Genomic DNA, 14,755 nt, shown 5'->3' on the forward strand with positions numbered 1-14,755 from the left:
AGGAGTCGGAATTCAAATGTCTTGTTGACCAGACCACACACTAGAAGGTGAAGGGGCGACGACGTTCCGGTCCGTCCTGGACCATTCTCAAGTCAATTATGATGAGGAAGATGAAGATTAAGCCATCCAAAATATAAGGTAACAATTTTGGAGCATTCGTCTTTTTTAAATTGACATTATGAGAAAATAAGGCAGTATCAATATTGCCCAAAATACTTGTTAGAAAATATTATTACACCTATAATAAAAGCCATCACTACATAGGTTAGGGTTTTCCAAAACCTAACAATGTGGACTCATGTTGAGGGTAAGTTAAACACATTATGGACATACACAAACACATTACTGCGATCCTTCCAGGTAAAGGCTGTAAAGGGTACATCATCAGTATAATACAGGTTACAGAAAAATCTTTGCTAAAAATTAAATTTATTTAGGTTTATCATATGTATAATACACTAGTGGCTCCATATTTACGTACCTCTGTATTAATGCAGAAAAAAGTAACCTTTTTCAGTAAACCTTTGCCTTAGTAGACAATTTAAAATATTTTTCACTCAAAATAATGAGATAATATGAGTGCTGCAATATGCCAAGTGACATAATCCCACTCTTAGAGCAAGTATTTAAAAAGTTTTAGTATTTACCGAGGTTAAAAACTTTTATTTTACTAATACTTTACTCTAGCAAATATAAAATATATAAAAAAACCTGCACAAAAATTATAATAGGCAGAATAGGGGACACAACGTTCACTGTAAAATAATCATATTGCTTTAACAGATGAGACCTGGGCATTATAAAACAAAAAGATTAGCATGTGCACATTTAACAGCTTTCCAATGTGTGACAAATGAAAACTTTTAAGTATAGTATATTGTTACTAAAATTTGATGAGTAACAACAAAAATATATAAGGATACTACTATTATTTTAATGACACAAATATCAGTCCATAATTTTGAGGCTTTAGGGTATATGCGGGAAGAAATTCCTCACTGAACTTGTAGTATTTGTGTAAATGACAATATAGCACCAAATACCACCATATCCAAACCAAAATGCAACTTGTTTTGATCATGCTCCAGCATATTCTGCACTTTGATAGGATCATTCTGCAAATACAATCTTATAATAAATAAGTATTTTTATGAGATGAGTAGTAGGTATCCATCGGTCTCAGGAGACTATGGAGTTGTGCTCTGGTTGTCGTTCTGGTTGAGCAAGATACAATTAAACCTGTTCCAAAAACTGCAACTTATAGACTAAAACATGAAACTGATGCATTTCATGATAACTAAGTTATAATAGCAGAGTTGTATGAAATTATGATGAAATTTGTATGAAGACTACTAATTGTTTTTAAATTGCAGGATGATAAACTAATGATCATAAATGCATATAGTCCACTGCCAAGAAACAAATGGACAAAGGAGTAGCTGGATAATAAATAAGAAGGTCCTATAACAATAATGAGGAGATTATAGGAAAAGCGGATAAAGATAGATCATGACTGATGGTAGTCGCCGACCTCAACTTGAAATCCATAGACTGGGAAGCATATGAAGCTAGAACAGAGGATTTTTGGACCGGTAGATTCGTAGACCCCATTCTGGAAACATTCTTTGTATCAACATGTTAAACAAGCTACGAGGATGAGGGAAGGGAATGTTCCCTTCATGATAGATTTGATATTAACCAGGAAAGAGAAAGATATATTTGATATACAGTACCTTCCTCCCTTGGGTAAAAGTGACCATGTCTTTTTGGGTATAAGAATGCAATGCATTATAATCTAGAAGAAATTAAGGGGGTTGAAGCAGTTGAAAAACCTGACTTCAGGAGAGGACATTACGGGGACCTTAGAATTTTTTTTTAACGAGTCTAAGTGAAAAGACTTGTTGCTAGGCAAGGAAGTAAATGATATTAATGTAAAGTTTTGTAAAATATATGATAAAGGCACAAAAAAGTTATACCAAAGCAGAGATGCAGAACAAGGAACCAGGATTGGTTCAACAGAAATTGCGTGAGGGCCAGAGACCAAAAGATATGGTGTTTTATGGTCCAACTGTTCGAACCCTCATCACGGCCCTTGTGGATTTGTTCACCAAAAGATATAAAAAATGAAATCAATATAGGAAGAGGCCAAACCCCAAACATACCAGCGGTACAAAGATACACAAAGCAACTACACAGCAGTGAGGAGAGGTAGAAAGAAATTTTGAAAAAGGGATTGCAGACAACTGTAAAGCAGAACCAGGTCTATTCTATAAATTTATAAACAAAAAATTGCAGGTAATGGATAATATTCAGAGGTTGAAAATGGGAAACAGATTCACAATCATCACCCTAAAGAAACGAGGAAAATAGAGTTTGAAATCTGTGAAAAAATCAGCCAAAAAAATCAAAGTCCCAAGTTCTGAGAGTTGTGACATTTATTTGTTGACCAATTTGATTCTGGCTTCACATAGTTATACATATTTCAAATATTTTTTTAATTATACCCCCTTCAATGTCACATCATATGATGTTTTGCACAGTTTAAGGGTTAATCAGCGGTGACTCTGTAATGGAACATTACAAAGGTCAAACATTTATACTAAGACAGCTTATAAGGAAAGAATGTCAGAAAGATTGTAATGTATACATGGAACTTATGGGCATAAATTAATTATATATACACACACATACACATTAATAGAGAACTTTTGAGTGATTGGTATGTATGGAGTTTGCAGATTGCTATGCATTACCCAAATTTAATATAAGCAGGTGATACAGTCTTTTTAGCAGTGTGTGAAAGAGTTAAGTAAACCAGATGAAAATTTTACAGTGGTGTCAGAGAAAAGACTTAATGGTGAACAGTAGTCATGGTGATGGAAGAGGAGGAACTTCACAGTGAAATCAATGTGAATGGTGATGTTATGGAAATGTTTAAATGCTTGGGGATTAAAGATTAAGATGTGAATTATTTTAAAATTTAAAACATTATCTATAACCTCCTTTTACTATATTTCTCACCTTTTATATGCCGGTTGAGGTCTCCTCACAATGTGAAAATGGGAACTGGAGTGACGACAATGAATGAGAAATTTGTCATGTTAGGTATACTGTATGCTTTTGTCAGAATTGAACACTTGTTCTGGCAGGCAACCCACAGCTTTAATAAATGCTTTCGCCTCATTGACGAGCAACAGCTGTCCCCAGGTCTCTTAAGCCTTAGCTGTCTCACATGTTATCTTGAAGATGTTGGCATTTCTGGAACTCTGAAGTAATCAAACTATCCTTTAGTGTACTGTACATGAATGGAATGACTTGCAGTTGATTTTGGCATCTTCGAGTTTCAAGTACTGTATTAGCTGACCTTGCCTTCTTTCATACACATTGTACATTCTTTCATACACTTGCACATTCTCCATTACTTAATAATTGGATTTTGCATTCATGACAGTGTTAATATTTACTTGAGATAACCAGATACTTTGGTTCTATCTAAATTCTTGCTAAGTTAGAGAGCAATCAGTCAGACTACCCACCCTCCACCTTCACAATATCACATTTATCATCAATAATTTTAATAACCCTAAGCTTCTTCGTGGGACTTTCCAAATCTTAGTAGAAGGTGCTGGATACCCGAGAGGAAACCATGATGCAAGAATATTATCCAAAAATGAGTACGAGATATTTGCTGGGAATCACAACAAAAATGTGGTGTATGCCTATCACTTACTATGAGCAAGTATCACTTACTCATGTTGACACCAATACCCCACCTCAAAAACCACCCCAACACAGCATGTTGGGAGATGAGGATTTATACATGGGGATAAACATAGCCTATGATCTATCTGTCTCTTATGCGTGCCCCAAAAAATCTATATTTATAAATGATACCTTGTATACTTCATATTAAATAAGATACATACAAGCATCTCCAAACTCGCTCCGAGGAAAAACAGTATTGCTAACTACAGAAGCACATCAATGAAGATAAAACAATGAATATGTGATATATTTCAACAACAAAAGGAAAGTTTAGTTTACTTTGAGCATGATAATAATGATAAGCTCATTAAAAACTATTATTACAAATTAATACAAAGCTGTTACACAAAAGGGAGTCCAAATAGCAAGCATGAATGTACTTACCAAATAAACCAGCTGGTATTCTCATAATGTGAAGGCTTGTTCCCTCTTCACGCATGCTTCCAGTCAAAGGCATTCATAGTACAGTAGATGTAACATATCAGCAGACCTTCATTGGTTTGGTATGACTGGTGGATCTGCATAGTCTTGCGAGGCTTGACAGGTACAATAGATAGATCTGCATGGTCTAAGAGGCTGGTACAACAGATGGATCCATATGGTCTTATGAGGCTGGCACAACAAATGGATCCATATGGTCATGCGAGGCTGGTACAACAGATGCCAGCCTCATGACCTGGCAAAACTTGGCAAGTATGTACCATAAATGCATTTATGGTCTGACAAGGGCATAAAGATGAGACTATATATACCTATTTCAGCTCCGTAATTTTATCTCAAGTTTGACTCCATGCCAGGGTAAGATTTGGCCACGTTTCCTTACATGTAACGTATATTTACCTTGCAACAAATAGAAACTTGTAGGTTACACACTGTGGGATGGTCAGTGGTTGGACCAGGAGCAGTTTATTGGAAATTTTCATTAAATACCACATTTTTTTCCTGTACCCCACTGAAAGACCTAATTTACATCAGTTTGGAGCTTTGCTGTGTCTATGTTGTCTACTCTCATAAAAACCCTAGTGTCATCTGCAAGGGATAATACAGTACTATAGTTTGTGTCCAATATGAAAATGAGAGAGTACTATAGCAAGCATAGTACCCAGGGGTACCAAGCCCATCACAATTGATGGCTTGGATTTTATTTTGTTGACTATTACACACTGGGTTTTGTTATTTAGGAAATTGTAGACCCATCTTCCTAGTGATTCCTCTTGAACACATATCTTGAGGTTATCTTGAGATGATTTCGGGGCTTTAGTGTCCCTGTGGCCCGGTCCTCGACCAGGCCTCCACCCCCAGAAAGCAGCCCGTGACAGTTAACACCCAGGTACCTATTTTACTGCTAGGTAACAGGGGCATAGGGTGAAAGAAACTCTGCCCATTGTTTCTCGTCGGCGCCTGGGATCGAACTCAGGACCACAGGATCACAAGTCCAGCGTGCTGTCCACTCGGCCGACCGGCTCCCACATGGTCACATTTCTCGAAGGCTTTTGCAAAATCTGAATCCGAGTCATAGTGGTCCAGCAACTGTGATAGGCAAGAGCACTTTGTTCTGCAAACATGTTGTCCAGGGTTATGTAGCAGCTATGATTCCATGAGATTTGTGAATCTTGTCAATCTTGACAAAATTTTTATGATGTAGAATGGTGGTGCTCTTGGCCTATAGTTTATGCCTCTGCATTATTCCCTCTTTTATGGAGTGGTGCTATTTCTGCAGTTTTTAGTATGTCAGGGATAACACCAGTATCTATGCTCCACCTTCAAATTCTTTTTAGGGCCTGCAACGTAGCTTTTAACAGTTCTTGATGAATACGGAGTTCCAGGAATCAGGGCCTGGTGCAGAATGCACAGGCATACTGTCTTTGGCTACCTCAAAATCAAGTAGAGTTAGGGTGACATCCAATATATGATTTGAAGTTGGTATCACATTCACGAATTCGTTTGGGATATCAATCTTCAGTGTGATTAAATCTCACTGAAAATGGAATTGTACTGTTGCCTCAGTATTTCGGTCATTTCTTTGTCATCTCTTCCATCTCCCTTTCTTATGTGGGAAGAGCAATCCACACATGACTCAGGGCCGAGGGGTATCACCGATCCAACAGGAAGTTTGGAGGCATCACATGACAAGGCCAACAAGCAGCCCTGAAACTCGCATAAGGCGAGCGTATGAATGATGGGGTCCAAACTGGAAGACCAACAAACCTGCAGGGAAATTCCAAGTCCCGAAGGAATTGACCAAACGGGACACCCTAGCACTGTGATGCTATGCTGAACCTAAGGAGAGAATGTGCTGTTGAATCTAAAAGGAATACATCCTGTTTGAGGTATACTCTTTTTGTTTCTGCATTCCTCAATAAAGGTACAAAAGCAACTTAGTAAGTAAACACAGCCTGGTTCTGGTGGCTGGGAAGGCCTACTGTGCCTCTGTTCTGTCTTCGTCATCACAGTAGGCCATAGAGAACTCTGCAAACTGTGACCTAGTAGGTGGCACACTATCAGCGATAAGTAGCTTCATGGAGCCACAAGGGGTTCCCCTCAAGGAAACTATTAAACTCAGTGCAACTTGAAGAACACTACTGTATACTGTACTGGGGAGCCAGGTGAATATTACTTCTTATTTTTCTCCTGATGACAGTAAATGCAATAGTTGCATTTGAGGCTTAAGAGGATGTTAGATAAACCAATTCAGTGCGTTATTTGCCTTCTACATACTAACATACTTCCACCAAGTTGTGTTTGTGACTTGATGTAACCACAAATACCCCACACTCGTTCAGAGAACCAACTGGGAAAAGTTTAAGATACGTCAAATTGACCAGTTGCTCAATCCAAGCAAAAATCAAACCACCAGTTTTGAGAGCTGCCACATTCTGTTGTTGTTGATCTGAATACAGATCAATACAATGCCTACAGGATACATTTGGCAATTATTTTGGGAACAGTTGACAGTGAACTGCAATATCTGAGGGTTGGTCCTATTGTTCATTCATGGTGTTTAACATAAGGTTGTAGAATCCATCGATACTACATGTCATTGGATAACCCATCATCGAATTTGGCATCTCTGGTGTAATTCTGCTTTCAAGTGTATTTCCGAACTCGGTTGTTAAATACCCTGTAACTACAGTATTCCACACATAAATTTTAAAGGTGAATTTGTTAATGAGGAGGAAGATTCTTCTGGAGAATAAGGAAACATCAATGTATGGCACTTCCAAATGCCAGCATTAAATCTAACCACAAAATGTTACCATAATGTGTGGTTCATTAAAAAAAAATTAATCAAGAGCCTCCAGCCATTTGGCACTTGACTGATTTCGATATAGAGCAATGCCAAGTGAAACCGTTACAGCTCAACCGTCCATGTCACAACCAGTTTGTTAAAAGGCATGTTAAGTTGGTGACTGCGTGTCAGCACACATTGCTGGTTTTCAAAGAAGAGACGGTCCAATTTATCAAAAGATTACATTCCTCTAACTTATAAGAAGATGCAACTCCAAAAGGAAATTTTTATATGCACTTGTCAATGGAATGATGGTTAGACATCCATACAGATTTTAAAGGGTCGATAAACACTACTGAACTGGCCATCTAGCAACCAGTTTTCAGGTCTCTTGGGAATAGTTCTAGTTAAATAAAAACCAATGAGCCATGCATACCTATGTCATGTTACATTTTAAATCCTCTACAAAATGTGAATAAGTAGGTGAGGAAATGTTACTCGGTAAATAGTAGGTGAATGAAGTTATGATGGATGATAAATAGTCCACTGACAGAAGGTGATTTTCACCAATTTTACCAACAGTGGAATGCCAATTTTTTTTCCCAATAACTCTCTTCTTGCACTAAGAGAAAAAGTTCATCACGTATAGAAACATGACAATTCTGCAAATGTTGAGCCATAAATAATGTCTAGCATCAGTGGTTGGCGAGTTATAGCCATCCTGGCCGTCTTGACCACTCCAGCGGATGCATTTGGAATGGTTACTGGCCCAAAATTGGTGGCATTCACCTAATTTTTTTTTCATATTTGTCAGGGATTAAAAATAACACTTTTATAGAGTTATGAAAAAGTCCTTTTACATGGACTAAAATAAACCCTGTTTATGGAGAACAGAAGAAAATGTGTGTGTGCTAGTTAGCATTGTAACATCATTGCCACATCTGTGGTAGAAAACAAATAATAACTAAAAATATCCTATGTACAGTATTGTTTGTTGTGGGGGGAGGAGGAGGAGGGAACTGTATACTTATGAAGTGTACTGTATATAGGAACAAATGTGTGCGCACCCTAGATTCCTTTCTGGGCATCAGTATATATTTGCCCACCACATCTCATCACGTTCATCAAGCTCTGAGTGTGTGTGTGTAGGCTAAATATTTGAATGACCATTAACACTTTACAAAATTGCAGAGTTTGCAAGAGCTGGAAGATCTTGCTGATGAAGAGGAACACCCAATATCACACACAGTAAACTTCACAATTATTCATCAGAAGATGAACAAAAGTAAGAGTATGGAAAATGACTGGTAACATTCCACAATGCTGCACCACTGACACTCATCATCACAGTTGCTTAGTCTACCAAATTTGATGCAAGATACCAGTTCTGGTAAAAAGGTGACACTGCAATTTTTAGTGTTCTTGGTGCTAGTTATAGGGGGTGATCATGCTAGTGGTGAGTGTGATGGTGGTGATGTGCAAGCTACGGTGATGACAGTAGAGAACTCTGCATTGTCAAGTAGAGAAAATCTGGTACACGCAGCTACTGACAAAAACTGTCATTATTAATTTTGACAATTGTTTTACAAGTAGTGGTAATGGTGATTGCATGAACATGCAGTACCACCCAGGGCAGTGAGCACTTTGTAATTTAAATGGAGAAAATATTATGCTACAAGTGGCACCGTTTTGCAAATGAATGGACCCTGGTTCAGCTTTTGTGGTGACACACACACACATTTGGTCACATAACCTTTCATCTGAAGCCTCTCCTCATTTATCAGTGAGTACTATTGTACTCACCTAGTTGTGCTTGCAGGGGTTGAGCTCTGGCTCTTTGGGCCTGCCTCTCAACTGTCAATCAACTGATCCCCCCCCCCCCAGCAAGCAGCCCATAGCAGCTGTTTAACTCCCAGGTATCTATTTACTTCTAGGTGAGTAGAGGCATCAGGGTGAAAGATTTGTTTTGTATCTGCCTCCGCCAAGGATCAATCCCCAGACCCTAGACTATGAATCCCGAGCGATGTCCACTTGGCCGTCAGGCCCCTGTTATGGTGGGAATCTGTTGTGGGTTGCACTGTGAGAAAAGTTAGTAGTTGGCCTATGAGGACCTAGATAAGTGCAACAGGTTTTCTGTCTCTAGAAATGAGAATCCAAGCTATATGATAAAACGAGAACCGGTGTTACACAGGAACATAAGCAAGTGCAGTAATTATAGAACGAAGGCACCAAGTCGAGAAGACTATTTAGCACCGCCCGTTTACTTTACGTATTACAGAAAAAGATCTTGCACCAAACTTACAAAAATAATCTTAATTTGTTATTCGTGGCTTTAGACTAACAAATCCCGCAAATCAAGCTACCTTTTTATACCACTTGCGACGTGAAGCACTACATTCAATACAGTAAAAAAAATCTTCTGAATTAATTTCCTCTTCAGAACATGAAGATAAATTATCTGGAAAAAAAAGATAAATTAGCAATAAAAAATGTTTTGTTCATCTGGCTGCAATATTCCACTTTCATTTCAGTTTAATTCATTTCTGAGTTTACAGACTTTAAAATAAAGTCAGCAAAATAAAATCGTAATTTTGTTTGTGATACACAATGATAATATAGAACCAAGTATGGTTCACCTGGGATCATCTTCAAAGGTACATGACCTGTTTTATCATCACTCTAAACTTCAGTACCAACTTTCTTTGCTGGAATTTCAAGCATCAATCCTTAGTTTCTTTCCAAAATGGCTTCCTTATTTGGAAGAATCATTATTATGAGTTTTAATGGAATAAGATTTTTGTGTTAATTAAAATAAACGCCACAAAGAGAAGACTTCCACTAAATGCTCGTTTAAATGTGAATGATTGTACTGTACTTTATAAAACGTTCATGAAGACTGTGATCTCAAAATAGAAGCCGTAATTTTTCCTTCTCCAGCATTTCGAACTAAGGCCCGCCCACTTATTGACCAAATCAATTGCAATATCTAACTTAACATTTTTTAAATCTTATGAGCGTGTTTTATCATGAATTTACTAATTAAGCTCAATGTGACAAACCTTTGCTTGTTTTTATCAATATTCTTTGAGGAATAAAAATTAAAAATATATTGAAAACAAAAATTCAGGTGTCATTTAAGGTTGTCCAACATAATGGAGATGAATGATTACCTCAGTGGCAGTATTGACACTCGCCCGTGAGGATGAGCAAGACGGGTGTCAAGGACGATGCGAGTACACACTAAGCCCTGTGCATCTGAAGCAAATTCTTGCCTTCCTTCGTCTTGACCCAGATTTTGATTGTGCTTCAAGTTTACTTCCCTTTTTATCTTGTCCGCTACCCTTTCCCCACCTTATCTCCTTCTTCAAATCAAGAGTGAATTCTTGGTAAGCTTCGCCAACTGCCCCTTCGAGCTTCAGAAAATTCTTAACGTTTGAGATCTTCACATGCTTCATGAATCTTTCAATTCTAGCTTGTAACCAATCCATTTCTTGGTTGACTTTAAAAGAGTGAAGAATATTGCCAGCCTGTTCTCTCTTCGCCAAAAGTTCTTCTCCAACGCTCCCCAAAGACCCCCGGCCAGTGCTTCTACTCTTCTTATTCATTAAGATTTCTTTATCTTCCAATATTCACCAATACTCCATTCTTCAAGCCTTGGGATGACAAAAGAAAATAGCATTAACATCTGTTTATTTATGCAGCAAACCACAAATATTTTTGTCCTTGTACAAGCTTAGAAGTAAGGCATCGGCAGAAGTATGCTCTCCACGAGGTTCTCCTGCTGGTGCACGCCTAGTCTACACACACTTTCCCAGATATGAACAATCGCTAATTCCTTTACTACTCCTCACATTATGAGTATCAAAACAAATACTACTCAATATGAATATGGTAATAGAAACAAAAACTTTACAAACATGTCAAGGTATATAACATAACTCAGTTACTTGTTATGGTTATAACAATCACAGGACCAAATTATTTCCAACACAATCTTAAAACATCGGAACCACCTTTTGTGTAGAAACCGTAACATGTGTATCACCAAAAACTAAATACAATAACCAAACTTTTGTAATGACTAAAGTTAATTAATACTATAAAACTTCCATTTCAAGTACTACTTTAAGCACAGAAAACTATAAAATATTTTTTTGGGAAAATCTGTACAAGATACAATCACCACTATTTCATTACACAAAAACTTCATACTGTATATCTAAGTGTTGTAGGTCTACAAATTATATGCCTCAAAGTAATTTATGTACTAAGATTGTAGTCAAGCTGAGACTTTTACTCCTATATAGGAAATGTGGCAAGTTTATAAAAAGTCACACAACATAAATTGTTGGCACCATTTCTTATTTAGTAAACTGAGAGCATGACACTTGCAACGACTTCCTCTTAATCATACATATGTAAACCTTATGGGATTGCATTCCAATGGCCAAGTCTACAGCTACTGACACATTTGTATGCAATTAAAATTTCTATCCCACATTGGCAACAGGATAAAATTTCCGTAACAGCTAAGTCTAACCGAGACCGACACCTCAATACCGGCTGTAGCGACCTGAAAAGGGATAAAACTTGGCGTAATAAATGTTATTTAAAATTATGTGTTATTCTGAAATTACTAACAGCAGCTACAGTATAATCTATTATACAAAATGCACCTTAAATAAAGATATTGTATTTTATTCCATGGAAAAAGCCAAGGAATTAAAACAGTGAAGACACTGGAGCAATGGAAGATGAAACTAAGGTACAGTTTCGAAGACAACTGCATTCCAAGACTAGCAACAACTAGATATTCTTTATGAATACCAACAACAAAGGCATCCACAGGCTGGCATATCTCAACCATTACAACAATCTCTAGTAGTACAGACAGTAGTTGGAATTTCCTGAGCCTTATGAATAGAGTGAATGTACTGTAATAAATGTCAAAATTGTAGTGGTGGTGTAGGCAGCAGAAGTGGGTAGGCAGGTGGTGGTGTAGGCAGCAGAGGTGGGTAGGCAGGTGGTGTAGGCAGCAGAGGTGGGTAGGTGGGTGGTGGTGGTGTAGGCAACAGAGGTGGGTAGGTGGGTGGTGGTGGTATAGGCAGCTGAAGTGGGTAGGTGGTGGTGGTGGTGGTGTAGGCAGCAGAAGTGGGTAGGTGGTGGTGGTGTAGGCAGCAGAAGTGGGTAGGTGGTGGTGGTGGTGGTGGTGTAGGCAGCAGAGGTGGGTAGGTGGGTGGTGGTGGTGTAGGCAGCTGAAGTGGGTAGGTGGTGGTGGTGTAGGCAGCAGAAGTGGGTAGGTGGTGGTGGTGGTGTAGGCAGCAGAGGTGAGTAGGTGGGTGGTGGTGGTGTAGGCAGCAGAGGTCAACCCGTTCTCGCAAATTTAATAAGTCAATATTGACTTATTTAATATGTGCATAGGTGACATACTTAACATAATAGATACCCTTAAAAAGATTAATAGAAAACACCGACCTTACCTAACCTACTTAGTATGTTAAGATAAGCATCTTATTGCTTCGTAATTACAATTATTACCTAACCTATAATAGGTACAGGTTAAGTAATAATTGTAATTACGAAGCAATAAGATGCTTATCTTAAGATACTAACAAGGTTAGGTAAGGTCGGTGTTTTCTATGAATCTTTTTAAGGGTATCTATTATGTTTAGTATATCACCTATGCACGTAGTTAATAAGTCAATAATGACTTTACGAATTTGCGAGAACGGGTTGCAGAGGTGGGTAGGCAGGTGGTGGTGTAGGCAGCAGAGGTGGGTAGGTGGGTGGTGGTGGTGTAGGCAGCAGAGGTGGGTAGGTGGGTGGTGGTGGTGTAGGCAACAGAGGTGGGTAGGTGGTGGTGGTGGTGTAGGCAACAGAGGTGGGTAGGTGGGTGGTGGTGGTGTAGGCAGCAGAAGTGGGTAGGTGGTGGTGGTGTAGGCAGCAGAAGTGGGTAGGTGGTGGTGGTGGTGTAGGCAGCAGAAGTGGGTAGGTGGTGGTGGTGGTGTAGGCAGCAGAAGTGGGTAGGTGGTGGTGGTGGTGTAGGCAGCAGAAGTGGGTAGGTGGTGGTGGTGGTGTAGGCAGCAGAAGTGGGTAGGTGGTGGTGGTGGTGTAGGCAGCAGAAGTGGGTAGGTGGTGGTGGTGGTGGTGTAGGCAGCAGAGGTGGGTAGGTGGGTGGTGGTGGTGTAGGCAGCAGAAGTGGGTAGGTGGTGGTGGTGTAGGCAGCAGAAGTGGGTAGGTGGTGGTGGTGTAGGCAGCAGAAGTGGGTAGGTGGTGGTGGTGGTGTAGGCAGCAGAAGTGGGTAGGTGGTGGTGGTGTAGGCAGCAGAAGTGGGTAGGTGGTGGTGGTGGTGTAGGCAGCAGAAGTGGGTAGGTGGTGGTGGTGTAGGCAGCAGAAGTGGGTAGGTGGTGGTGGTGGTGGTGGTGGTGTAGGCAGCAGAAGTGGGTAGGTGGTGGTGGTGGTGGTGGTGTAGGCAGCATAAGTGGGTAGGTGGTGGTGGTAGTGGTGGTGGTGTAGGCAGCAGAAGTGGGTAGGTGGTGGTGGTGGTGTAGGCAGCAGAAGTGGGTAGGTGGTGGTGGTGGTGTAGGCAGCAGAAGTGGGTAGGTGGTGGTGGTGGTGTAGGCAGCAGAAGTGGGTAGGTGGTGGTGGTGGTGTAGGCAGCAGAAGTGGGTAGGTGGTGGTGGTGTAGGCAGCAGAAGTGGGTAGGTTGTGGTGGTGGTGTAGGCAGCAGAAGTGGGTAGGTGGTGGTTGTGGTGGTGTAGGCAGCAGAAGTGGGTAGGTGGTGGTGGTGGTGGTGTAGGCAGCAGAAGTGGGTAGGTGGTGGTGGTGGTGGTGTAGGCAGCAGAAGTGGGTAGATGGTGGTGGTGTAGGCAGCAGAAGTGGGTAGGTGGTGGTGGTGTAGGCAGCTGAAGTGAGTAGGTGGTGGTGGTGTAGGCAGCAGAAGTGGGTAGGTGGTGGTGGTGTAGGCAGCGGTGGTGTAGGCAGCAGAAGTGGGTAGGTGGTGGTGGTGTAGGCAGCGGTGGTGTAGGCAGCAGAAGTGGGTAGGTGGTGGTGGTGTAGGCAGCAGAAGTGGGTAGGTGGTGGTGGTGTAGGCAGCAGTAGTGGGTAGGTGGAGGTGGTGTAGGCAGCAGAAGTGGGTAGGTGGTGGTGGTGTAGGCAGCAGAAGTGGGTAGGTGGTGTAGGGAGCAGAGATGGGGTGGTGTATTTGCCTATTAATGTCTATGGAGTTATCTTGAGATGATTTCGGGGCTTTTTTTTTTTTAGTGTCCCCGCGGCCCGGTCCTCGACCTGGACTCCACCCCCAGGAAGCAGCCCGTGACAGCTGACTAACACCCAGGTACCTATTTTACTGCTAGGTAACAGGGGCATAGGGTAAAAGAAACTCTGCCCATTGTTTCTCGCCGGCACCTGGGATCGAACCCAGGACCACAGGATCACAAGTCCAGCGTGCTGTCCGCTCGGCCGACCGGCTCCCCGGAGTGAGATGTAGCTCTTTATGCCCCCACCTATTAGCCTTGTACCTGTTGCATTTCAATTTAACTATTCCGACTTTCAAATTCGTTGTCAAATCGGGATGGAGGCAACTTCCACAACTTTTTTAATAACATTCCACTGCTAACTACCTGTACTGGGTATGAGTACCTCCTGACATCCCATTTGTTTTTCCAGCTTCTTTGTCCTCTTGTTCTATTTTCTGTCTGAATAGGCTATCCTTATCCACTTTAGCTATTCCCCTCAGCATCTCGTATTTTGTAATCAAAT

General features: G+C 40.5%; 1 protein-coding gene across 9 annotated transcripts in view; it reads right to left on the reverse strand.

Annotated features, from left to right (window-relative positions):
• Positions 1–412: 412 nt before the first annotated feature.
• The window catches only part of LOC123775147 (transformer-2 protein homolog alpha), a 38,154-nt gene continuing 23,811 nt past the window's right edge, over positions 413–14,755 (reverse strand). For 4 of the 9 annotated variants that reach the window (XM_045770065.2, XM_069319173.1, XM_045770067.2 and 1 more), the window contains one exon: positions 10,670–11,567. Coding sequence is in view for 3 of the 9 variants with exons in the window: in XM_069319173.1 (XP_069175274.1) it covers positions 11,548–11,567 (20 nt within the window). In the remaining 6 variants the exon portion in view is untranslated. Of the gene's footprint in view, positions 10,648–10,669; positions 11,568–14,755 lie in introns of those variants that run through there. The other 5 variants (XM_045770068.2, XM_045770066.2, XM_069319172.1 and 2 more) reach the window with 3 other exon arrangements.

This window comes from Procambarus clarkii, chromosome 92 (assembly GCF_040958095.1).
Source record: "Procambarus clarkii isolate CNS0578487 chromosome 92, FALCON_Pclarkii_2.0, whole genome shotgun sequence".
NCBI lineage: Eukaryota > Metazoa > Arthropoda > Malacostraca > Decapoda > Cambaridae > Procambarus > Procambarus clarkii.